We start from the raw sequence: 26977 nt of genomic DNA, 5'->3' as shown, positions 1-26977 counted from the left end.
TTTCTAGGTGACGTACCATTCGCGTGCGGTACCTGCATGATGCCGGACTCTTGGGACGGTTTCAGCCCTCCTCCTGTTGCTGGTAACAATACAAATGCACCAAGGAACGGATGCAGGCCCGGTGTCTGCGTCAATAATAGAATGGGCTACCCTCCGAATTATCAAAAAAATGTTAGGGCAAACAGGGGCAGGAACTTCCCCTGGGGCCAAGGATATGGGGGTGAAGAGAGGGTGAAAGGGCAGAAATGTAGGAACGTATCGGGACCGTATTGGTGAACGAATGGTTTGACACATTGTAAATTGATGGAGATCTATAATAATGAATGGTTCGTTCGTGATGATCTTTTGTCTGTCTTTGTCGATTTTGAATGAGTGAATGATGTTAGGTCAATTTACTATAATATTTTTTTCTTTTATTTTTTTTTGTTTCTTTTATTTTTATTTTTTTTTATTTAAATAAGTCGATTTTACCTGCTTGAAGTTTTATTGGGAGTGTTCTAAATGAAATTTAGTATATTGGTACTATTTTTAAGTATCAAACAGTGTCTAAGTAGGTGAATACTCGTTATAATTTAATATCTACATTGTCACGCGTAAATAAATATGTTAGATAAATATATTTCAGTAGATGTCGGTTAGATTCAAAAAGCTTATATTGTAAATAATTTAGTAACCTTTACTAATTAAAACATATTTTTGTTTGTACAGTGCACGCATGTAATTTGAACAATATTTATTTTTATTCTCATAATTCGGTACTGACTTAAAAAATATTCATATATTGTAAAAAATGTTTTAAAAACAAATTGCTTTTGCAATTAATACTGCCTATACTTTTGGCTACTTTTGGACGCCATACTTTGGTTCAATAATAGACCAGATATGCTATATTCATATAATAGACCAGTAATTCACTTTATCTTGAACGGTAGTGATATATATCACTAAGTTTGTAGTGATATATCACTAAATGAGTCCCTAGGCAGCGTCAAATAAATTTCGTTAAAAGTAATTAGTGACTATGCATTTTCCTACAATACGAATGAAAAGGTTTTTTTAAAATATACCTATAATTTAATTCTATTCTATAATTTAATTTTATTCTAGCATTTTATGTTTTCTTATATCTTTACAGAATAGTGGTGTATTTATTTAAGTATGCTTTTTAGTTTCAGTTGTTTCTTTTTTTCTTTCAATATTATTTTTAATATTTGGTGATAATAATTCAATATATTATTGTATACTGAGTGGGTTTATTTTTTATGTATTAGTTTGTTCACTTTGAACGTAGTTAAGTGGAAGAATATTACAATATTAAAAAATATTGCATACTAAAATCCTTAAAAGCAGTTTTGGCAAGTACAATTTTTTTTTTCTTTTATTTTTTAAATGAAATCTATTTTTTTTCAAACTTGGTCTTGAAACTGAATTGAATTGAACTGAATTTTTACAGTTGTGACTATCTTGTTTTAGTATTGTTTAGTTTAAGAATATTTATTATTATTTTAGATTTTCTAATAATTGATTTATGATAAAGTATCAAAATATGGAATTTCTAACCGGTTTATTATATACTAGTGGACCCGAGCGCGGCTACGCCCGCTTGAACTATACGAATATTTATTACATATATTTATGAAATTATTTTCAGTTTTCAATAGAGAGATGCGTTAAGCAAGCTCATTTTGGGTGACGTTTTCTAACATCAAACTTTGCAAATCGTTGCTTAGCAACGGCGGTTGTTATAAACATGGCGGAATAAATTGCATGTCAAATTAATAAGTATTTTAATATTATTGATATATATCGAAAATATTACAAATATGAGAAAAAAAAGTATCCTATGTTCATCCCGAGACCCTCAAGTATATCTATATGAGTATTTTATCACAATTAAATTAGCGATTTGGCCCTGATTGCGTAAAAGACAGACAGACAGACAGACAGAGTTACTTTCGAATTTATAATATAGGTATGGATAGGTAGACCAAAGTCATCAGAGGACAGCTTTGGTCGTATAATATCGGTCGTATATTTTACATTTTCCAGAATTCGGCAGAAAGTAGGGAAACAAGGGTCTTAATGGGAACGGAGTGTTTTAATACTGGGTTCCCAGGTTCCTTCTGTCTATCCTGCTATGTGTGGGAACAGCGTGAAACTACAATATACGTGACAAGACAGTCATGTCTCGGTCGCGTATGATAGTTAGTTGTAGATTGATGCGCAGATTAGATTTTAGGAGTTTTCTTACATTTGATGCACAATGCTCCAAAAAGCATAAAGCTGAACTTCATTGCGGCCTTGACTCGTCGACCATACAGATATATGGGATTCGTGGGCGTACCACGAGATATATTCTGGGGTGGGCACGGATTAAAAAAAATATTAATTTATTCATATTCATTTCTCCTTTTCCTACGCCAATCATAGAATCTAAATTGCGATTGTACTTACAACAGTCACAAGTTATGACAACTAGAAGCATATTTATCTCTAGTTGAAATAGCTTTTGAAGTGAAAACACTTTAAGTAAATTATTTATTTCGAAAAGTGAAGAATTTACTTATCTACTTAACTACGTTCATTATATGTCCTGTATAAAAGTTTTCTTTCTTTTTGTTGTATAAGTTCGTTTGTAATATATAGGAAAACAGAAAAACTTTGTTTTTTTTATTAAAAAATTATAATATTCTAGTGATTTTTTATTGTCTTATAACTTATTTATACTGCCGCATCACATAAGTATTAATAATATATATTTTTTTAATATTTTAAGTAAATTTATTTTTATTATATTAAATTATTATGTGATACGGCACTATTTACAAATCAGTCTAAATATTTCAGATTCGTATAATAAAAAAAACATAAAAATTTACAGTTTCTTTATAATTTCATACAAATTGGACGGATAAAATCGATACCGCCATAGGTTCACAATTTTTTCAACAAAATGGCCGATTCAACGGTTTTTTTGATAGTAAGTATATTAAAACCTAATTATTTATAACAAATTAAAAGTTATTAACATTTTGTTTGATCCAAGTCAAGAATTTGGCGAGGTCAGTGAACACTACATAGTGAGTTGGGTCACATCTATATTCGTTCTGTCTCGCGACAGAGAGAGAGACGAGCCCTCTCAAATACCATATTTCACCCATATTGAACACCATACCGCCACCGCTGTCGCCATTGCAGACTGATGTACCTGAGGAATAAAAGAAACATAAGAAAACATTTTTTTACATAAAAGTGACGAGAGTTTTTAATGTTAAATGTTTTGCATTTCGTAGCAATATGCAGGTATTATATACAAAGAAGTTAAACTGGAGTCGGTGTTCAAATGGTATTCGAAAAATCTAGAAAAAATCCTTTGTTTTTACATGATTTTGCATTTATTGGTTAAATTGCAGCACAATTTAAAATATATTTTGACACAGAAGAAATTTTCTTTTCAGAGAGGAGAGAGAGAGTGAAGAAACACATATTAAACTTTTTGAAGCCTTAATTATTATTAGTTAGAGCTTTATTTTTTAAGTTAATCAGTAGAAATTATCATGCGAACGATGCAGAAAGTTAAGACTAGTAGATTTTCAGAGAGTTATTTTGAAGTAAAAAGTAAGCAGCAAGTTATCCCCATAAGTAAGCGATAGTAAGTTTATGGGAAACATACTTTTTTTAATGCCAGTTTGGTCGTCGGGTCGTCCTGGAATAAATATGCAATGAAATGAAAATGTGAAATATAAGTTGTTTTTTTTTATTACTGGCATTGCTTCAATATACTAAGTATATATATATTTTTTATTTATTTATAACAATATGGGTTAGTTATATTTGTTTATATTAATTATAAAATATAGTAATATTGTTATTTTTTGGAAAATCTAAATATAGATTTGTCAAAAAAGCCTTAAGCGTGATAGCATGAAATGTACTGGATACTTTTGAATTTAACAGATTTTTTTTTATAAGTGTACATCCTGCTAAATTTCATACAAAATATGAACATTAAAAAATGCTATATTCAAATTGTTGATTGGAGATTCGGTAAACCAATAAGGTTTATTTGAAATTCCATAAATTCCGTTAACTTCTATTATTATTTTCCTTTATTTATATATTTTATACGTTATGAAAATGATATTTATTTCAGTTAAAATACCCTCAAAGTTCTACATTTACTTATCACACTTAATAAAATGCGTTTATTATATAATAATATAAGATGATAACAGGTCTTCAAGAACAGAGAGAAAAGAAAGAAGCTTTCAAACCAGAACTATTAAAAAACAAAACAAAAATAACCAACCGTCTCTGTATCCAGCACAGTACGTATACTCCGAAGTGAATTTGACGAAGAACTCGCTGTACGAACGTATGCAGGTCTCGGTGTCGACTATGGGCATTTCCACCAATGTGAGCTCCTCAGTCGCCACGCCTGTCTCGTCGAAACCCCAACCTACTACCTGGTAATGAGAGGAGAGAGAAATAATAATAGGTATATATGTTATTTTTTAAGAAAAACTAAGTTGCGTCACTCAACACTCAATATCTCAAAAACAGGGTGAACAGGAACGGAGAGCTTTAACACTGGCTTCTCTCTATTTAACCTGCCATATGCATATGAAATAGGATATGAAAGCTTAAAAAAAATAACAATTATTACACAGAAGTTGAATCAACTACAGTTAGGTATATAAATTTTATTAGAATTTTCTAATTCGCTTTATCCACTAGTTAGCCATTGATTGGGAGTTTTAACTGCTGTTATGTTAAGCTACAAATTCTTGTTTACTTTGTATATTGCGTCAATATTGCAGATATCATGGGCCTAGCGCAAAATAGGGCTAACTTTGATTTCTCTTTTTTTGTTTTTATTTTTCCTTTTGGTTCGTAAAATATATAATGAAATTATTAAAAACATTCACTTTTTTATTATATTTTATGACTTCACATAGCAGGATAGGCAGAGGAAATTTAGTGTTAAAACACTTAGTTCTCCATGCGCCGACCAATTTTCGCGACCCAGTGACAGAACTCAACACCGCGCTTTGTAACCAGAACGAGAAAACAATAATTCTTAGCCTTGAGTGGGAATCGAATCCACTACCGTCGCTTTTACACACGGGTTTCAAGATTTTTAGTTAGGCCACTATGCTCCAGCAGTTGCTATAGATACAATCACAGTTAGACCATTACAGTATTATTGTTCAATTTGTTAATTATTCAGTTATTTGTATGAGATTTGAATATCTGTATGAAACATGAAATTATTTTGCTTGTTGAATGAATAATAAATGTTTTAATCTGAAACAATATTTATTGTATTGACGTAAATTTTAGATTTATCTATATGTCATTTTCAGTTTTTTATAGGAAAATGCAATTATTCAGCATTTGGAGGTCGTCGTATATAAAAGGACTTGTCCTCACTGACTGAGGTAAGACGCATGCACAGCCGTAACCGCTGATGGTAGAAACGTGAAATTTGGACAGATGTTTACTTTCATAATCTGGACATCCACTAAGAAGGGATTTTGAAAAATTTTAACCCTAAAGGGGTAAAATAGGGGTTCAAAGTTTGTATGGAAAAAAATTTAAATCGGCACCGATTTTTATAAAATTTGAAATTTAGATTTTTAAAAGTATTTAATTGAACACGTGTTTCATCGTTTTCTAGAATTCTCCCTCTAAGGGTGCAAATAAAGGGTTGAAAGTTTGTATGGAAAAATTCTTAAATCGCCACCGATTTTTATAAAACTTCATATTTAGACCTTTAAAAATATGTAATTGAACATGTGTTTCATGGTTTTCTAGAATTCACCCCCTAAGGGTGCAAATAAGGGGTTGAAAGTTTGTATGGAAAAATCTTTAAATCGCAACAGATTTTTATAAAATTTGAAATTTAGACTCTTAAAAATATTTAATCGAACACATGTTTCATGGGTTATTAGATTTCATTCACCCCTAAATACGCAAGCGAAGCTGCGCGCGTCCGCTAGTTAATTTATAATAGGATACGAAAATTTTCTCCGTATTGGTAGAAAAAAATAGGATGTTGGTCTTCTCTAACCAGCAGGCACGTAGTGTCTGTAAGTAGATGAGAAATGAAAGAAGGAGCGACTTATTTATTGCATTCTACTACCCACAACCCAAAATACTCTTTTTCCCTACGAAAAAGCCATAGTTTAGTACTGCTAGCTGGTTATATTCATGGTGATCGTTTGTACAAAAACAATGAACAACAAAACAATAAAATTTTTAAAATTAATTGAAAATTAAGAATGAATTGATTTTAGAAGTTCTCTTTTCACGCCCAAATTCTCACGTATAACTTAATAAAAAAATCTTAAAGATAATAAAGAAAACCTACCGAACCCTTCTTCCCAATGACATTAGTCAAATCAATCTGGTTCTCCGGCCAGAGGCAGGCGGCGCGGATGAACTCGGTGTACTCGACGGACTTCCTCATCTTCAGTATGCTGGCGTCCCGGCTGAATGAGGAGGCGTTGTACTGCGGATGCACTATTATTTCTGCTACCTGTTTATTAGAAATTTAGTTATTTTATGACTTTTATAATGAACAAAGATGGTTAGGTAGGTACTTATGGTTTTTTTTATGGAAAAAGGATAATGCAAACGAACGTTCGGGTCACCTGATGGTGATCACTGCCGCCCACGACTCCGTGCAACACTACAGGAGCTACAGGTGCGTTGCCGGTCTTTGAGGTGGAGATAGAAGTGCTTTTTGAACGTCAAATAGTATAAATATTATGTAATAAATATACAATGCAATAAATATTGGGTGGTGTTTGGGGAAGGGTGTGACTCAACACTAGGTTCCCTCTGCCTAACCTGCCACCTGCGGGATCTCGCTTGTGTTCCCCAAGCACCGCCCAATTTCGAGACTAACTCATCGTTACGCTTTGTCTTCTTACTAAAGCAAAAAAGTTCAAATGTAACGATATAAATTGCAGTCTTCTACTCTAGAAAGACATCCATTCCAATAGTTCTATATAAACTATAAAAGTTAAATTCAAAAGTAAATGGGTGGGTACTGTACCCACCAGCCGTATCTCCACTCCCTCAACAGAAGTTCTCAAGTTGTGCTTCCCCAGGTATATGGTCAAGGTGTTCTTATTGACAGCCCGGCTGGAACCCTTCCTTGTCACGCAATGTGCTGCCGTGATGACGTGCTTGTGCGTGACTAGCGTACCGCCGCATATGTATTTGCTGTCTACTGTCTGTGTAAAAATACCCACATTTTTATATGGAAATATTTAAACAAATAACACAGCACATGCACAATTTAAACATTTTGTTAAAATATTTAGCCGCTACTGGTCTCATCCTACAACTTAATTATGTTTATCTAAAAAAGACTAATAATAATTAAAGGTTAATTATTGTTAGAAGATAATAATGCTAGCGTAAACATTAAATTAGAACTATGTGATATGTATTTGTGTAAAGTAAATATAATTATTTGTCATATATTATTGGTAAATACATTGTTTATTTTATTTTAAACTCATTAGTTGTTTCACGCTGTATCAACCATGTAGCAGAGTAGGCAGAGGGAGTATAGTGCTAAGCACGTACTCCGCTCCCTACTTTCCGCCGTATTCTGGAGGTATTGTGTGTTGAGTGGTGGAACTTAACACCGCAGTTTGCCTTGGCAGCAAACTTCACAAATTTCCATTGTTTCGTCAATGTTTATATTCATGCGATTTTTCGCTTTTTAATGATTTTTTTTGACGATTTTTCGTCGATTTGTGAAAATTTACAAGTACCTGAAAGCGTCATTAATGAAAAGATAAAAGATAGTGCTTGCCCCCTTTTGCTTCGGCGCCCTAAGTGGGGAGACCAAACAACCCCTTCTCTCACTCCTCTTAACCCTACAGCTACTCCTACTAACCTGCTATATGCAGGATACAGTATGAAGTTGAAGTACAATTAAAAAAAATACCTGAGTTTGGTAAAGCGCTATTTGCCACGGCCACTGTCCTTCCAAAGTGGGTTTACCGTTTACCACCAGTGGGTTGGGATTATTCCTCAACACTCTACCACATTGATCCTGAAATCAAGAAAACTTGGATAAATATAGACAGATTTACAATAAATTAAATAAACGATGGCCTTGATTATATTTGAATTATTTTCATCAAATTTTACGCTCTGGCAAGTACAGAGTGTTTTAATATTCTGCGATACCTTCTCTACTCTATCTTGAAGCCACTAAAATACTGGTACAGATCCCTAGTATAAAAATAACTTGAGTTACAAATTGTACCAATAATGCTCTCGAGATGTTATACTTTTAGGGTCAATGTTCGAATTCTGACCCTCGTTGACCTTAAATTTACTTTAGAACAAACAACTAAGTAGTAAATTCAATTTAATATTTATATTGCTTTTAACTTCCTTATAAAGTCGACAGAGAGATTTTAGTTAGATAAAAGTAGAGACGAAACTCTTTTCTCTCTCTCTCGTTGGCTCATATATAAATCTGGAATTGATGTTAAATATTCAGGTCTAAGGTCTTATGGAACACAGAAAAAATCAAGCAAAAGATACGAGAGATTTCAGATTAGTAAATAAATAATTGTAGGAGTGGCGAGCATTGGGGGAGGCCTATGTCCAGCAGTGGACCTTAAAAGGCTGATGGATGGAAATAAATAATTGTATAATTCAAGCGGGCGACGCCGCGAGCGCTAATAGTGTTTATGGTTCTCTGTTTATTTTGTGTTAATTTGAATATTACGTAAAACCGTATATTAATGTATTTAGTACGTCATTAACAAAGGTTATTCCGTAATTATACTTTAATGATTCTAAATTAAGTTTGCGGGTTTTTTTTTAATTTGAGCACTTCTCTAGTTACTCAAAGCATAGAACTAGCCTATGCACATAAGGCCCACGGCCCATCTTCTCTCATCTTGATGGATGAAATTATATTTTTCTTTTCTTTATTTTAAATTTTCGATAATAATATACAACTAAGCCTTTTTTCAGCTTCACTCTGTATTCCACATGTAGAAGAGTAGGCAGAGGACGCTTAGTGTTAAGACACTCCGTTCCTCACTTTCCGCCGAATTCAGGAGGCATTGCGTGTTGAACTCCACGTTTGCCTCGATGCCGACGGCCATGTTATAATAAATTTCATTGTATTTATTATAATATTAAGTAATATATTTTAAATTTGAATTACCAGCATATTTGTTTATTAATATACGAAAGACCTGTTTCTTGCGAAGTCATTAATTCATTCCGGTTATTACGCGTAGAGGATCATGATTTTTTTTATTGAATTGAATGTCGATGTCGTAGGTATACGGGGATTTACCTCAAACGGTGTCGTGTTTAATTAAGCCGATTTAGTTTTAAGAATGGGAATTTTATTTTTAAGCGTTTACGTAGGAACGCCAGAATTTTTTGGAACAGAAATGTCTTAATCGGAACTCATTGTCTTAACACTAGGTTCCCAGATTCCAAAAAAACGGGAGGAAAATAGGAATTTCGGGAAATTCTGTCTTATGGCTCCTTAACCGGGTGGCCAGAAAGAACAGAGCGTACGGCTGCAGTCTTTACATATCTCTCCCACATCAGCTCGTGTCATCGACCTCTTCTTACATACCCTCTGAGTAGTCCTCATGACCTTCTAATAATACTATATTGTCGAAAGTCAACCGACAACTCACCCCCCCTGCCTCTCCACTAAATTTTGCTTCGTAAAAGTTTTATAATTCATTCATAACTCATTTTCCCCACATTTCCAAATAATCTGAGCATGTTCATCTTTATTGTCACTGTGATAATGTTACTTCTAAATGATGATATTACTTACATTTTTTGATTTGCCTCCAAATATCTCGCCAGCGGTTTCTGGAGTCACTATCAGTTGTCCTCCAGTGAAATATTCCGATGGGTCCGCGTTACTGTGAAAATTATAATGTTTGAAATGAAATATTTTTATGTTTTTGGTATGTATCCTCATCCTAAAATCCCGCTTTTGTCCTGTCCCGGGACAATTTCGTCCTATCCCCACTTAGTGCTCCCCTATACTCCCTAATATACCTACATGCCAAATTTCAACTTTCTAAGTAATTTCATCTGTGTGCTGTCGGTCAGTTACTCAGTTAGGAAAGAAAAAGAAAGAGATTTATCTTTATAGAGATAATGTGTGTAGATGGAGGGTAGGTAGATTTTACCAGATACCACGGATTACTGAAAAGTATACAAGACCTCGGGTTTCCTAACATTTATTATCGAATACTAAAATATACGCAACTAATCCAGGTAAATTAGTTTAGTTTAAAATTAAATTAATGCACATATATTCTTATTTTTTAATTAAAATTTCTCAAAAAGGGTTTCTTTTAAAGGGTTAAAGAATTCAGATGCATTACCGCATCTTTATTTTCCATTTCCCTCATATAAGAATTCAACATGTCACCAAACCCACCCATGCAATTAGCGACTCCTCAACAACCTAAAATTACTATTACTATAATGAAATGGTTCAGTCGAGAACTGTTAGTTTTAAAATTAAGCATGGTTAGTTAGTCACATTGTGAAGGCACTGGACTTGTCCGAAGCACACCCAATTCATTTTAAGAAAGCTTTTTACTTTAAAAAAAATGAGTTTTGTCCATATTTCTACAATTTAATTAAAGATATACTAATTAACAAACATTTCTATGTACATAAGTTAATCTCCTCTAACATTTTCTAAATGACGCTGACCAGCAAATAGGCATAACCTCACATTTTATTTATTTTAAAATACAGGATTAAACGACGTGTCACCATCCATCACCTTTTAGGAATCCTGGAACCTGTTACCTTACAAACAACCAGTGAAGTTCACTTACGTACCTATCATCTAAATCATCATCAGGTGTCGACGGTCGGTAGCGTGTTGTAGTCACCTGATATGGTCTTCTCTCCGTCACACTCTGTACTGGTACCTGGCCACCACCGCTGTTAACGAGCGCGATGAATGTTAGCTACATATCTACATAGATGCCATATTTGCTTGAAAGTCGGTAAAATAATTGAAGTTCCATGCAATTTGTATTTTAAAGCTGTTTGGCTTAAATATTTGCTATCTACGATTTTATATTGTGTGAAGTTTAAAATAATTGGAGGTGATTTTGAAAGATAAAAAAAGTGGCAATTAATATGTTTATTTAGAGAAATATTTAGCTTAGGAGAGCAGAGTGTTAAGGTACTGTGCTCTTCTAGATTACCTGATTTTTGAAGTTAGCGAAGATAAATATAATAAAAGAAAATGGTAAGCTCATTATTAGGATAATAAATGTTAGGTGACCATGTGCTACACTTACATGCTGTATGGGTTAACATTGCTCTGTTCTATTGGTGGGTTAGGAGTAGGTACATACACGGGTCCATCCCCCGATGGTCTACCATATACAGGTTTTGTTTCCGGTCTATCTTCTGGCCTAATAGAGGGTCTTGACGTTGTTCTTTTATCTGGTCTTTCGATAGGTCTACTCTCAATTGGTCTGGTCTCTACAGGTCTGTCGACAGGTCTCTCTACGGGTCTTTCTATAGGCCTCTCAGGTCTACTTTCAGGTCTTGTTTCAGGTCTAGGTCTGATCGAAGTAGGATCCGGCCTAATACTGTCTACACCAAGCGCTGGCTGCGGAGAGTTTGCATTACATATTTCTCTTCCATTCAGCCTGATCGCTTGTAGTCGAGGAGCTTTGTTTAATTGATTGTATTGCACGAAAAACCTGACAGCCACTGCTGGACCTGGATGAATTTTCATCTTTGTGTTTTCTATTTTGAAATCAATATTATCTGTAGTTGTTACGTCACCAACCCAGTTCTGTAAGAAAATACCTTGCCTTATAAAATACAACTGGTAGCTTTAAAAATTATTTTTGATGAACAGAAAAAATTATCATGTTATATAAAAGGTTATATAAGGTTATATAAAATCTTACCCCCAAAATATCAGCTTTGCTATCTAACACTACGTTAAGCCACAAGGAATGTAAAGTGCTGTCTGTTGATAGGTTGACCACCCCGTACCACCGGCCTGGCTCGTTGCCCGACGGCTCGTACATGAAGACGTTGGGGCATGGCGATAGTGGTGTGCTCTGTTCATGTGTGGGCGCGAACAGGGCTATGACTAGAATTAATGCTCCAATCTGTAGAAAAAGGATATGTTTTAGGAGATTTTTTTGGTTATAAGTGATGGCAATTGAAATATAATATGAGAAGTACTTTATTATAACAAATAAAACTGGCAAAAATAAGAAAAAGAAACACAATACAACCACTCTACAGACAATTTGTCCACAATTTGGTAGAAAGTCGTCGCTGTATCCCGCACACATCAGGGTAGGCAGAGGGAACCTAGTGTTAAGACACTCCATTCCTCGCTTTCTGCTGGATTCTGGAGGCATTGCGGGTTGAGTGACAGAATTCAACGCCAGGCTTTAGTGCCTTAGGCTTTAGTACCAGAGCGAAGAAATTAAAATAATAATAAATAATATTTAATCATGACTTAATAAGCTATTTTTCAATTTATTCCTTCTTAATTTTCTTAAAGAGAGAGAGAGATAGTGAATTCTACGTTAGTGGTTTTTTGTACTACATTTTCTAGATCATAAGCAAACTGTAAAGGATAAGAATGAAATGAGAAGGAATGCATGTGTTTTGTTACGTTGTGCAGAAGAATTTTTAAAATGTTTATAGTATTTTCCTTATAAGAACCAGATTTATATTAAAAGGAACAAAATAAGTACCACTAACTACTGAACGATCTATTTTTTTAAACAGAATATACATTTTAAAGTACTGTAATTATGTTAAAGTACTATAATTTTTATTTATCGTTACGTATATTTGTGCAATAAAGTATTTTTGATTTGATTTGATTTGATTTATAGCAAAGAAAGAAAGGAACCTGGGAACCTAAAACACTCCGTTCCCATTAAAACATATCCGTCCCTCACTTTCCGCCAAATTTTTGAGGCGTTAGATGTTAACCGCTTCCGTTTTATAACATTAGATTAATTTCATCTTTATACATCTACGCAATCTTGAGATAAATGGTCTTGACAGAAGGAGAGACGGACAACAAAGAGATCCTATAAAGGTTCCTTTTTTACCTTTTGAGGTACGGAACCCTAAAGGTCAATTCCCTTATATATTAATAGTTATTACAAACAAACAATTTCCATCACAAAAAAAACAGATTGCGGTTTAAATGACCTTTTCCATTGTAACACGGTAGATGCGGTTACAGATATTTAACCAGTTATTATGTTGATTGCGAGGTTAATAATGAATAGATGTTAAGAAAATGGCGTATAATGGAGATATTTTTTTTATAGTTTAGGATAGGCGAAAGGAAACTGGGAACCTAATGTAAATACACTTCCGGAAACGGAATCATCCCTCTCATTTTAGATGAATGAAGTCGTGATTGTTTACGTCAAGTCTTTTTTTGACATGAAGACCAAAGACGTCAAAAAAAGTAAATTTTCATGGAAATACGAAAAAAACTCGTGCTTGTATACTAGTAGCTAATGAAATCTATATAAAAGTATATGTAAATATATTAAAATTCGAGGCCAGTCGTGGGTTGTGGGTTCGATTCCCGTTCGAGGCAATTAAATATTATCTATTTTCCTTTCTCGCACTATTAGAGGTAAAGCGCGGCGTTGAGTTCCACTCAACACGCAATGAATCCTCCAAGTGGGGAAGTGGGGAACGAAAGTGCTTTAGCTGGGACGGACTATCTTAGCACTAGGTTTAAAGATCCCTGCTTACCCTGCTGCGGGATACTAAGAAAATATAAACATACCAGTTCAAAAGGAAAACTACAATAAACAGTTATAAATGGAAACTATAATAATCGAATACCGTTAAATGTACATATAAGTATATAAATAAATAATATGTTGTTGAATCGTTAACAACTTCATAATCTAATAGATATAATGATGACATTCCATGTCTTTATTGTTGTTCTTAGTAATATTTTGAATCAAATTGTTTTATATATTTAATAAAATCAAATAAATCAGCTTCACGCTGTAACCCGCACACAGTGTTAAGATACTCCGTTACCCACTTATATTAATTAAGCATTTAACAAACGTCCATAGCCTTCTTCGAATAATGGACTATCCTATAACTAAATATTTTTTCAATTGAATTCTATAGTTCCTGAGATTAGCGCGTTCAACTAAACACACTCTTCTCACTTCTGCTTTATAATATTTATATAGAAGTATAGATATAAGAATGTACCTTGTACGAACATTTATCGTTACGTTTTATACCTGGAGAACCTAGTGCCAAGACACTCCGTTCTCCCAAAGACTCTCACAAAGCTGGATGGCTTAACGCCGTGTTATTACCAGAGCGAAGAAATTAATATATTAAATAATTTATTCCCCCAAACGGGATTCGAAGCCGCAATCGTCGCCACATATGTATCCTTGCTTCTCATCGTAAGAAGGAAACTTGACTTCGTTTTCAACTAAAAGTACCTTCTCTTTGCCGTCAAATGAAAAGTTACTAGTTGGGAGACTCAGGATGGACTAATTAAATAAGTATTTGCCGTACAAGAGGAAGTTCAGTCAGCAAGGATAGGTGTAGCGGCTAGTCAGGTGTATTATAGTTTACGTGATATTACGTGTTTGTATTTTTTTTAAGATTCACGCATTTTCCCGTCAATCGGTGTAGATAAAAAATTAAAACGCGATGGTAACATATTGAAGGGGAACTCAACGCGGCGTGTTTTCTTACTAGAGTGGGTGGATAAAAAAAACCCTATTCTCGATCGAACCCCTAACGATTATATAACTTTTTTGTCCCTGTACATAGCTGCAGGATAGGCAGAGGGAACCTGAGAACCTAGCGTTAAGACACTTCCGTTCTCTTGTTTCCGTCGAATTTTGGAGGCAATGAGTGTTTAGTGCTTCAAAGTCGAACTCGAACTCAACGGTTATATAAATGTTAAAAAACCAAATAATCTTTATCTTAATGCAATACTTAATTAAGAATGTAATTTTGCCATCAAAATTCTCCATTCAATTAGATAAATTATTTAATAATCTGTTACGGTTTTTAGAACGATTCCATTGCTTTTTTGTATCTGTGATAAATTTAATATCTGTTACAGGCCGTCGCGTCGTGGCCGTCTTTGTGCCCAGGGGTACAAGGGTGTGACTGTAACGCGACGGTAGTGGGTTCGATTCTCATTGGAGGAAATGAAATATTAATTAAAATTTATGTATACAACACGCAAAGCCTCCAAAATTCGGCGGAAAGTTGGGAACGGAGTGTCTTAACACTATGCCTCTGCCAACTCTGCTGTGGAGAAACAGCGTGAAGTAAGTACCCACAGATACGATTTTTTTATGTATTTTATTTCGAATAAATATATTAACAAACTCAAATAAAATTTGAATATTTAGCAGTTCCTGATAATAACGCAGTATAAATATGTGTTAATTGAACTCTTAATATTGTTTTCCTTTTGTCATTTATCAACTATGTTTTGCTGGATTCCAATGCTAACAATGATTTATAATATGCACCTATTTAAGATAACTCTATTTTCATTAATTGAAATGTAATTCCTTTTAGGAAATAAATAAACTTTATTTCCAAAAAGGAATTACATTTAACAACATCTAAATACCTCTCAAGTTCTATGGTATTAGTACTTAAAGATACTGGACGAGGAAATTTAGTCAGGCCAAAGATCAGATGGTTTTAAGGTGTTCAACCTAGACCCAAAATCTTTGGGCTTCATAAATTGGAGGAAAGAGTCAGAAATAGAAGAAACAGTATACATATTCTGGACCAGGGCTTTGATGGTGATGATGAGTTGATATAGACTGATCTCTTAATATTTAATTATTCAATTATAAGTATTATATAATTAAATATTATGTCAGGCCAGTCGTAGGCCAAGGAAAAAAATGTAAACGCGAATGGTTGTGGGTTCGATGCCCATTCGAGGAAATGAAATATCTACTTAAATGTATATTTTCATTTCTTTTGCTCTGGTGTCGAGGCTTTGATTTCCACCACTCAACATGCATTGCCTACAGAATTCGGCGAAAGATGAGGAAGTGTCTAAACACTAGGTTCCCTCTGCCTACCATGATGTGTGCGGGATACAGCGTGAAGCAGATTTACTTTTTAATTTGATATTAATTTATAATAGGGTAAATAGGCATTATAGGTTAAAACAGCGGAAATGATAAATGTGGCGTCATTAGATCAACAATGATAAACATTTCTATTACGTTGTTTGTTTCTTATGTACATTAATAATAATAACTGTATAAAATTAAATCTTTAATTACATAAAACGGAGAACTAGAGACCACAATCTCCATTACTTGTGACTTTTAAAAGATTTACTAAAAATAAATGACATGAAAGCTGTTTTTTTTGTTGAATTCACGGTCAATATAATAAAATGTCACCCCGGAACTTGAATTCGCGACTTCCCCTAACCAGTTTATATTTATTAATAAAGATACAATATTTATATATTTCATATAATTGTTAACTTAAGGATATAAATCATTATTATGTTTAAACAAAAGTGTTTTCCTCAAGCTTCGAAATGTCAACTTACCACTTTTAGTTTATAAATAAATAGCACATTCTTTTAAGGATTTTTTTTTAATTATATCACTTTACACAATACAAAGGATTCTTACCATTTTCCGTTCTTATCTTGTTAATAATAGAAACAAAAATACACAAACAGACACACATGCGCCCTATGCGCTATATTTTTACTAAATAACGAAGAAATATAGAAATATTGTTCATAAGGTCAAGTTTACGATAGCCATTTAAATGAGATAGATAGATAATTATCTTATAAAAGAAAGAGATGAATATATGTTTCTCGGTTCAAACTTGAGGTTAGCACGCAAACTGGTTGGCATTGATGATCAAAACGATTAATGCATCGAAGATATGCGGAGATGGTTTTTTTCTTTATGTTAGTTAGATATTTCTGGAAATTATTAATGAATTAATGAAATTTTAAAATAAATATTAAAATTAGATTAATTAAAACAATATAACTGCAACTGTATGCAACTGTGGTGCAATTGGTTTTTTTTATTGAGAATGCGTTCGACCTGTGTTAAATCAGCTAGGTCGTGCCGTAACGGCACAGCGTCTTAATGTAAACGCGACGGCTATGGGTTCGATTCTCAATCGGTGGAATAGAGAAGACATTAAGAAATTAATTATTTTCAGTTCCTTGCTCTTGTAACAAGACAAATCTTATTCTCCACCTACCCTAGTATATTCGAGATATAGAATTAATTTAAAAAAAAAATAGAAAATAGAACGGAGTATTAAAACACTAAGAGAGAGTTAGGTTACTAGGTTTTTTCTTCCTTCTCTTAATGTATTGAGATATTACTATATGATAATAAACTCGATGACGTAAAAACCAGTGACTTATCGATAAATATACGTTCAGGGCTAGAATTCAAGGGTCAGATAGTAAAAGTCTTTTTAGTATAATTGGATGAAGCTCTATGGGTTGAACTTTTACATATATAAAAGTTGCATAAACTCATATACATTTTTTAATTGCCTTTTCCTGCTTTATTTTTTTCTCACTTAAGGGATGATTATACCAGGTTTTTTTAAATGTAGGTTTATGACTGTTTGACTTTCACGCTGTATCTCGCACACAGCAGGGTAGGCAGAGGGAACCTCGGGTTAAGATACTCTGTTCCCTACTTTCTACCGAATTCTGGAGGTATTGCAGGCTGAAGGTCTTCCTCTCAACACGAGAGGCCACACGTTGCCTCGACACCAGAGTAAAGAAATGGGAATATAAATATAATTAAATATTTATTTTTTTCGAGTGAGGATCGAACCCACAACCAGTCGCTTTTACAGTCACACCACGACTATCCTCTCCAGTATATAGCCCTAATTAAATTATTTAATCCTAGTTGGTCACTCTCTCATTAGTCTCGACCCTTCCTAATTCGCTATGACCGTTGTTATATTATTCAAAGTCCCGGAACACCCTACATTAGCACTGTTAAAATACTTATAACGCTTCGCAGTTACCCAAAATGTATATATACAACTAGCGGCCTGCCCGCGGCTTCGCCTGCGTGAACTACGTTATTTTTAATTTCTGTCTCCATGACTACCCAGGCCTATAAGTGACGTCCATGCAAAATTTGAGACTCCTAGCATATGTAGTAACGAAGTTTCATACAAACTTTCAACCCCAAAAACAACCCCTTCGAAGTTGAATATTGCAAATTCCCGTCTTAGCGAGCACCTACGTCCTATAAATAACTCCTATGTAAAATTTCAGATCCCTAGCACATGTAGTTTCTGAGATTTCGTGATGAGTGAATGACCTTTCGATTTTATATATATAGATAGATATCGACTGCCAAAATGGTGAAAATTATTAAAAAACCAACATTTAGGTAAATTTCAAATAAATACGAACGTCTATTTCGAATTCGATGTAAATAAACGCTAGGACAGGTTTGCTCGACTGCCGCCGACAGTTTGAGGCGAAGTTTTTATTACTTTTTATTTTATATAAAAATGTACTGGTGGTTCCCTGTCTCTCAATTTTGGTACGGAAAAGTTTCTTGTTTTTCTATGCATGTGTTCTATATAAGCGTATATATACATATATGTATAGGAGTATATATTTTTTAAGAAAGAAAAACAAGTTGTTACTTATGCAAAACTTTGTTTTTTATCTGTGGCTATATTATTTAGTGGATACATACTACAGCATAAATATAGAAATTAATATATTTAAACATATTTTAGTATTCAGTAAATCATTTTCTATCACTATATATAATTTCAATATAAACTTTAATTAAGAATTTAAGAATTTGAAAATTTGAATTTGTTACTAAAGTTTAATTTTCATCTGTTGTTAGATAAATAGTTGCACAAGGTTATTATTCCTATATATTCTTTTTTTTAAATTCATGATGTATCCCACAAATAGCAGGATAAACGGAAGGAGGTTGGGAACCTAGTGCTAAATCACTCCGTTCCAATGAAGAAACTTCCATTTCTTTTCTTCAATGCTGTGCTTTACCTCGGTAGCAGAAAGAGGAAATGAAAATATTAAATATTTCATTGGAATCGAATCTACAACCATCCCGTTTAAGCTAAAGTATGTAACATTTATAAACAACCTTTAATTAACTAGCTGCAGTATATAAAATTAGATAGTAAAAGATGGTCCACGAACCCAAGTAAGTTTAGATGATGCCTAATTTTGAAAATCCCCTGACAAGCATAAAAAGTTATAGATGAACAGAGTTCCTCGCTTGTTAGTGAAGTAGTAAAAAGCTTTTATTACTAATCTACATGCTCGTGTTGATATTTACTTTAATCTCAGTGGAATTGGTATGTAAATACTTATATAAGGGTGAAGCATTTTTTTAGCTTTATGCTGTATCTCGTATATAGCAGGGTAGGCAGAGGGAACCTAGAGTTAAGACACTCCGTTTCTCACTTTCAGCTGACTTCGATGCATTGTGTGTTATGAGGCTGAGCTAAACACCGTGCTTTTCCCTCAGCAACAGAACGAAGAAACGAAAATATTATTTTGTTCATTTTCCTAAGTGGAATCGAACCCACACCCTGTCACGTTTACAGTCACACATTTGTGCCACGATTGATCTCAAAAGCAATTTATCTATTTCTCACAACAAATAATTACTGTTTTAATTATAATAATTATGAATACTTTATAAATTAATTTTAATAATAATTAATGATTTCTCAATAAAATTATTATTTATAATATTATTGACCTATTTTAATTATCTATATATATAAAAGGACTTGTCCTCACTGACTGAGGTAAGACGCACGCACAGCCTTAACCGCTAATGGTAGAAACATGAAATTTGGACCGATGTTTACTTTTGTAATCTGGACATCCACTAAGAAGGGATTTTGAAAAATTTTAACCCTAAAGGGCTGATATAGGGGTTGAAAGTTTGTATGGAAAAAAAATTAAATCAGCACCGATTCTTATAAAATTTGAAACTTAGATTTTTAAAAGTATTTAATTGAATACGTGTTTCATCGTTTTCAAGAATTCTCCCTCTAAGGGTGCAAATCGGGAGTTGAAAGTTTGTATGGAAAAAAAATTAAATCGGCACCGATTCTTATAAAATTTGAAATTCAGACTATTAAAAGTATTTAATTGGACACATGTTTCATGGTATATTAGAATTCACCCCTAAATACGCAAGCGAAGCTGCGCGCGTCCGCTAGTGTTTCATATTAGTTAACCCAGTTTATTTCGCCAACGTTACGTAGAATGGAGAAGACACGGTGAAGATTTTTCAGTTTAATAAAAAGAAAGCAACAATTATTAAAAGTCTAGATTACAGAATAGCTAATACAATAAAAATACATAAACGTACTCGCAAAATGTTAGCTATCGTTATATTTTTTATTTCTTAATGTCAAAGTCACAGAAAGCGCGGTAAATCAATAATCAAGCAGTATTTTTTATGGCTCTGTTTGAAAAAGTCGAAGGTATACACTATACAGCTTTTTCAGACGACTTGTTGCAATTTTTATATGTCTAAGTATTTTTTTTATTAACTTATATATATGCAAACTACTGTATTTTTTTTACTATTTTATATATATAATTATGCAAATCCAATGTTACCAACAAACAAATTATGATTGTCTATATTTATAAATTAAAAGAAAACATCAAATAACCTACACACTTAATAGTTAATAATTTTTAAACTAGTATATTACTAAAAATATCTAATTCGTAAGACAAATTATTAAAAGAATAAAAAATAATAAACTACAATAAAATAATAATCTCCTATGGCCTTACCTCTTACAACCTTATTTTAATTATTTACATAAACTTTGTTTGTTGTTGGGTTGACTGATGTTAACAGTTTGGGCCGACGCATTCCTATTTATGGTGGCGAGGAATTCATTGTTTTAAATACTCTAAGGAATGGTGGTCATTCCAACCTACACTGACCCCAGTCCCATGGCGTAAATGAATGGCTTTAGGAGTCGTAGATTTGAGTGATAGTTAAATTTGGGTTTCAACACATATGCATTGTTGGGTACCTTTATATTGTCAAAATATAATAGAAATTACGAGGAAAGTTACGACTTTATTCGTCTATTGGTTATGGATCCATAGAAGCTCCATGGCTTCGCCTGCTTATAAAAATGGTTATTTTTCGGATGCTTGGAGGAGATTAACTAATATATTTAAGTAAATGAATTGTAAAGACAATTCTTATTTATATTCTGGGATGTTTAAAAACCAGTTTATTTTTATGATTATCTATAGATTTGAATACTTATATTTATAAAAACGCAAAGAAAAAATTTTGATTTGATTTTGAAATACTAAAGCGTAATTTTTTTTGAAGCAGTCGTGGTGCACAAAATGGGGGAATGGAGTGCCTTAACACTACATTTCCGCTGCCTACTTTGCTATACAAATAAAGCAGAGAACGGAACTGTCTTAATGAGAACAGACTTTCTTAAGACTAAGCTCTTTCTACGTTCTCAGGTAGTCTAACTTGCTACGTGTAGCATCTATCATCATCATCATCATCTCTTCCTATATCTCCTTCAAAAGTCACAGAACAAACGCTAGAAACTACCCAAAATAACCTAATTTAACGCTCTAAGCTTTGACAACACGAGATATTATATACAGATAACGTTATTAATATATAATGTCAAACAATAATATTTACTATTCCCTTTGCTTTAGGGATTACATTTCCATGCACTAATTTCCAGTTTCCACCACATCCATACATCAAGAGCTCATAAGCCACTGGAATGCTGCCTCCGTCACGGTTATTGGTATTTATTGGACCCTATAGAATTGCAAGATTTACCAGATTATATGTACAAGGCAATGTTATTAAGGAAGCTAGTGAATTGTAAAATACCAAATATAAACTAATAGTATATAAATATATATATATAGTTAAAAAATAAGCTTCACGATGTATCCTGCACACAGCAGGGTAGGCAGAGGAAACCTAGTGTTGAGACACTCCGTTCCTCATCTTCCGCCGAATTCAGAAGATCTTAAGTGTCGACTTGTTAAGTGGTGGAACACAACGCCGCGTTTGGTCTAAACGCTAGAGCTAAATATAAATTACTTTATAATTCTAACTGAAAAGTAGTATATTGTCTCAATAATTTTCTCTGACGTTCACAGAGCAATGGGGTTACATATAATTATTAGTGGGAATCAAACCCGCTATCAAGACTACAGTCAGCCAGGTGGGAAATACCCTCAATCTCCGCTATTACTTAATGAAACTTACTTCTCCGAAGCTGGAATGTCAAAATAATTAATTATTTAGAAGTATTGGTGCGTTAATTGCGTACAGTTAACAAATAGCATCGAAGCCTTCCAATTCTCTTAAGAAATTCCTTTGTGTTGTAAATGATTACGAACTCGATTCGGTGAACCTAATTTATTTTCATGTTATAATATGTAAGTAATTACTATTTTGAGGCTAATGGTAGTACAGGCGCACAAGCGTGGAATGGTAAATTCGACAGGCTGTGGGGTCAATTCTCAGTCGAAGATATATTCAATCTTTTCACTTACTTTCTTATTATTATTTCCTACATTTTTGTATGAAATTAAATTAAAAGTCATAATGAATTTCTGTTTTTTAACATCAGAGAGAGAAAGAGAGGGAACCCCCTCATAACTACCCATAAATTTCTGAAATCAATGATAATATGCCAAAAAATAAATGCTTGTGCATACGTCTATAACTATACTAGCGGCTCGCTCGCGGTTTCACTCGCGTGAACTATGTTATTATTAATTTATGCAAAATTTGAGACTCCTAGCATTTGTAGTAACGAAGTTTCATACAAACTTTCGACCCCAAAAACAACCCCTTAGAAATCGAATATTGCAAATTCCCGTCTTAGCGAGCACCTACGTCCTAGAAATAACTCCTATGCAAAATTTGAGATTCCTAGCTCTTGTAGTTACTGAGATTTCGTGGTGAGTGACCTTTCGATTTTATATATATATGACGGCGCGCTGCTATGTATTAGTTTTAATTATAATTTCGCAATTATTGCATTTTGATTTTAATTGATTTATGTAATGGATTATATTAGAAGAATATTTAAAATGGAGCGGGTAACCCCGAATAGGGTAGTAGGTGTAGCCACGAGTAATAGCAGACGTCATTGGTTGACAGCTATGGCGTGAGATGTTCACCAATTAACCTATTGGCTCCTAATCTATTGTAATTTTGTGAATCTTGTGAGATTTATAGTAAAACTGTTATGTAAACGAGTAATAAGACATTGTAGAATATAAGTGTGACTTTTATTAATACATCTCTGTTGCTACAACGCCCACAAATGAATAGTGAAAGCCTAGACCGCTATGAGGCCCCTTCTGATGCTTCTACATCAGAAGTGGGATTACCAGCAACGAATAAGGAACTAAAGGAAAATATAGAGCAGAGTGTTAAAATTTGACAAGATGTGAAAATTGTAAAAAATGTGAAGTTGAAAATTTATTTTTGACATTCAGAAACAAAATTTTACGGGAGCCATTAGTACCTGACATTAAGAAAAATTATGTTAGCAAAGTTTAATTCTGATATTGCAGACCACGACGCTAGCACTTGGTGTGACATACTCGTATGTTTACAAGAAAAACTTATTTTGGCAGTGATTTGATAATTACAATGAACAAGGCACAAAAAGAGGTAAAATAGGATTTGACAAAAACGAGATTGTGAGAGCAAAATCAAATAATAAGAAATTATGGAAAGTATTAAAAATAAGTTAAGTATTCTTGACGCTAAGAATATCGCTTCTGATTTAATACGGAATTCAAATTCCCCGCAGGATTATGTTGACATAGTTAATGAATATTTCGTTAGCATTGGTGGAAATCTTGCCGATCTTAAAAAAAAAAGGTTTCCCAATATCAGTGGAAAACCACAAATAGATAATATCAAATCGTCGTTCCTTTTACTTGATACTGATGAAATTGAAGTTGCAAGAGTTATAAATTCGTTAAGAAAAACTGACTGTGAAATTGGTGTAAGGGGTAACGAACACAAACTATTCGAAAGCTATCTCACGGATAGAATGCAATGCACTAAAATAGAAGATATACCAGCATAAACCTTCCTATCAAATATGGCATTCCACAGGTATATTGGGACCAATGCTTTTTAATATTGAACTTACCTATAAACTTTGGAAAATTTGTGTTTTGCTGATGACACCGTTTTACTGGTAAAAGGATAAACCCGGGAACAAGCCTTTTATAATGCTCAGGCCCTCAAGGGATCGGCGTCATCTTGCTCAATCTAGTTTTTCCCGGAATTAAATGGCCACAATTAAAAGGTCTGTTCTTAGCTAGATTCGATACTGTTGAGACTCCAGCTGCAATTTATGGCGATTACTCAATGGTGGTCCAAGAGAAGACGAGTGTTTATCTGCGTATGCCGGGCGCTGCTTATTACACTGTTCAAGAATATTTAGAGGATAAACATGTATGGAAATAATGTCTATCGGATGTCATGCAGAATAGCTGCCAGCTAAGATTATTACCAAATTAATGATGTTATAAATGATAACATGCATTGGGAATAAAATGCTCGCTCCAGTCTGTTTCAAAGAAAAAGACGACACCCGATTGGTGAAAAGACTACTCCGACTATGGAAGTGAAAAAGCCACTAATAGAATCATCATAGCGATGCTATAACTGTGACAAGCAGGGTCACGTACCCAGTGATTGTTGTGGCAATAGTAGTTGTTATACAATTTCTTATTTACGTTGTGAGATTTCAGATACTACCTCATCTCTACAGTCTAAGGAAGTTGGTGTACATATGAAGGTAATTACCCCAACTTGCTTCACGTGTGGTGAATGCGGCCACATTGCACTGCGCTGCACCAGTATGGATACCAAGGCAAGCGATGAACGGGTTGAACGATGGGTGAATGTTTGCTCCATTCAACCAGCTATGGATCAGTTCTTAGATGAATCTGGTGAGAAGTTTTCATTTTGTTTCGGCTCTGTTGCCGAATGCTCTTTAATAAAGTCAGCTCTGTCAAGATAGATAATAATAAGTCGTGGCAAGATATACTACCTGACAATCAGCTAGCCATTAGCGCAGCTATTATGAGTAGGATGACCAGGGCGAGTCCTTTAGAATTGTTAGTAGTAAAGGTTTCTATGCCTCTAAACTTAATGTAATTAATCACGGATGAATTTGATTTGAATCTTATTATCGAGCAATCGACACGAGCAAAAGAAGCTAATGCTTCTTCTGAGAAGGTTTAGTTTGATAAACGTAAAGCAAAGTTAAAGAATTAAGTAGGTGATTATGTGCTGTAACCAAACCAAGCTTGACCCAAAATTTTAAAGACTCTTAAAAGAGCCTGTAAGCTCGTAGTATTTGGCTTTCAATTCTAGTAGCACGTAGTAGTGCCGGAGATTGCAAGCAACAAAATAAAGTCAGAATGTGCCGATGACGGCCATGTTAAATAGTTACATACCCCTTTTACCCTGTAGTAGTCTGTGTGGCTAAGATAAACAAACAAAGCTAAGACAAACAAAACAAACAAAAAAAAAACCAAAAAAAAAAGAACTAGCAAACTAGAAAAACTAGCCTTTGTGGAAATGCTAGACCTTGTGGCAACGACTAGCCTTTGTGGCAACGACTAGCCCTTGTGGCAACGACTAGCCTGTGTGGCGACGAGTAGCCTGTGTGGCGACGAGTAGCCTGTGTGGCTACGAGTAGCCTGTGTGGCTACGAGTAGCCTGTGTGGCCACGAGTAGCCTGTGTGGCAGCAGCTAGCCTGTGTGGCAATGACTAGCCTGTGTGGCAAGTACTAGCCTGTGTGGCAATGGCTGGCCTGTGTGGCAGAAACTAGCCTGTGTGGCAATGACTGGCCTGTGTGGCAATGACTGGCCTATGTGGCAATTACTAACCGTTGTGGCAATGACTTGTCTGTGTGACTGTTAGCCTATGTGATATTGAGTAACGGGTGTGACATTTGTAAGATTGTTATGTGTGCCTTATACGAAACATTTCGTAGTATTTGTAATACACTTATAAAAATTGTAATCACCATGAGTTTTGTTGAGTTCACTGTTACATCCACTAAGGGAACATATTGTGTGGTCAGGAAGACCGAACGGGACGTATTGCAAAGCACTATGTTTATTGTTCACAGATTGAACCTATGCACACGAGGACGTGTGACGATGCAGGACGGCCGTGACGGCGCGCTGCTATGTATTAGTTTTAATTATAATTTCGCAATTATTGCATTTTGATTTTAATTGATTTATGTAATGGATTATATTAGAAGAATATTTAAAATGGAGCGGGTAACCCCGAATAGGGTAGTAGGTGTAGCCACGAGTAATAGCAGACGTCATTGGTTGACAGCTATGGCGTGAGATGTTCACCAATTAACCTATTGGCTCCTAATCTATTGTAATTTTGTGAATCTTGTGAGATTTATAGTAAAACTGTTATGTAAACGAGTAATAAGACATTGTAGAATATAAGTGTGACTTTTATTAATACATCTCTATTGCTACAACGCCCACAAATGAATAGTGAAAGCCTAGACCGCTATGAGGCCCCTTCTGATGCTTCTACATATAGATAAAGGCCCAAAATCATTTTTTGAGTGGGAATCGAACTAACAACTATCGCTTGTATCCAAACCAATAGCTCCCAATCGCTCTATATAACGTCGATGAATTTAATATTGGAAATTATTAAACAATTTCCAAGTTAAATGAAAAATTTCCATCGATAATACATGAATATCTTGATTTTTAATTTCGTTTTAAAGCGTTGATTGATTCTTTAATTACATCGATATCAATTTAATGATTTTTCT

The 26977-nt window shown here is 34.0% G+C and overlaps 2 protein-coding genes across 13 annotated transcripts in view; one reads left to right on the top strand and one right to left on the bottom strand.

Moving 5' to 3' along the window:
- LOC146540707 (sex-lethal homolog) overlaps nt 1-2690 on the top strand; it is a 30654-nt gene extending 27964 nt beyond the window's left edge. For 5 of the 6 annotated variants that reach the window (XM_085205472.1, XM_085205465.1, XM_085205471.1 and 2 more), the window contains one exon: nt 8-2690. In XM_085205472.1, coding sequence (XP_085061598.1) covers nt 8-276 — 269 coding nt within the window. In that variant the 3' untranslated portion in view covers nt 277-2690. The remainder of the gene's footprint in view (nt 1-7) is intronic. The other variant, XR_014879215.1, reaches the window with a different exon arrangement.
- On the bottom strand, nt 2661-16872 carry LOC146540706 (enteropeptidase-like). Of its 7 annotated transcripts, none has more exons than XM_085205398.1 (11): nt 16728-16872; nt 11973-12179; nt 11406-11854; nt 10879-10983; nt 9848-9938; nt 7970-8077; nt 7068-7244; nt 6374-6541; nt 4310-4466; nt 3674-3706; nt 2661-3208 (listed from the first exon to the last, which is right to left on the bottom strand). In XM_085205398.1, exons 1-11 carry the CDS (start codon nt 16728-16730, stop codon nt 3015-3017), a joined length of 1692 nt encoding a protein of 563 aa, XP_085061524.1. In that variant the 5' UTR covers nt 16731-16872; the 3' UTR covers nt 2661-3014. The 7 variants fall into 7 exon arrangements, with proteins under 7 accessions (XP_085061524.1, XP_085061509.1, XP_085061515.1 ...); XM_085205383.1 differs by having other exon boundaries at nt 11349-11854; nt 16728-16871; XM_085205389.1 differs by lacking the exon at nt 3674-3706 and having other exon boundaries at nt 11349-11854; nt 16728-16871.
- Nucleotides 16873-26977: the final 10105 nt, after the last annotated feature.

The sequence above is a fragment of the Heliconius melpomene genome, chromosome 2, assembly GCF_056956725.1.
Source record: "Heliconius melpomene rosina isolate 202511_hmr_F chromosome 2, ASM5695672v1, whole genome shotgun sequence".
NCBI lineage: Eukaryota > Metazoa > Arthropoda > Insecta > Lepidoptera > Nymphalidae > Heliconius > Heliconius melpomene.
This window is presented reverse-complemented; position numbering and strand designations above follow the sequence as displayed.

Coding starts and splice junctions, on each gene's coding strand:
- LOC146540706 (XM_085205383.1), bottom strand. Junction 11,855..11,972: donor GCAAAGCTGATATTTTGGGG/GTAAGATTTTAT, acceptor ATTTTCTTACAG/AACTGGGTTGGTGACGTAAC. Junction 7,245..7,969: donor TAGCGCTTTACCAAACTCAG/GTATTTTTTTTA, acceptor ATTTTTACACAG/ACAGTAGACAGCAAATACAT.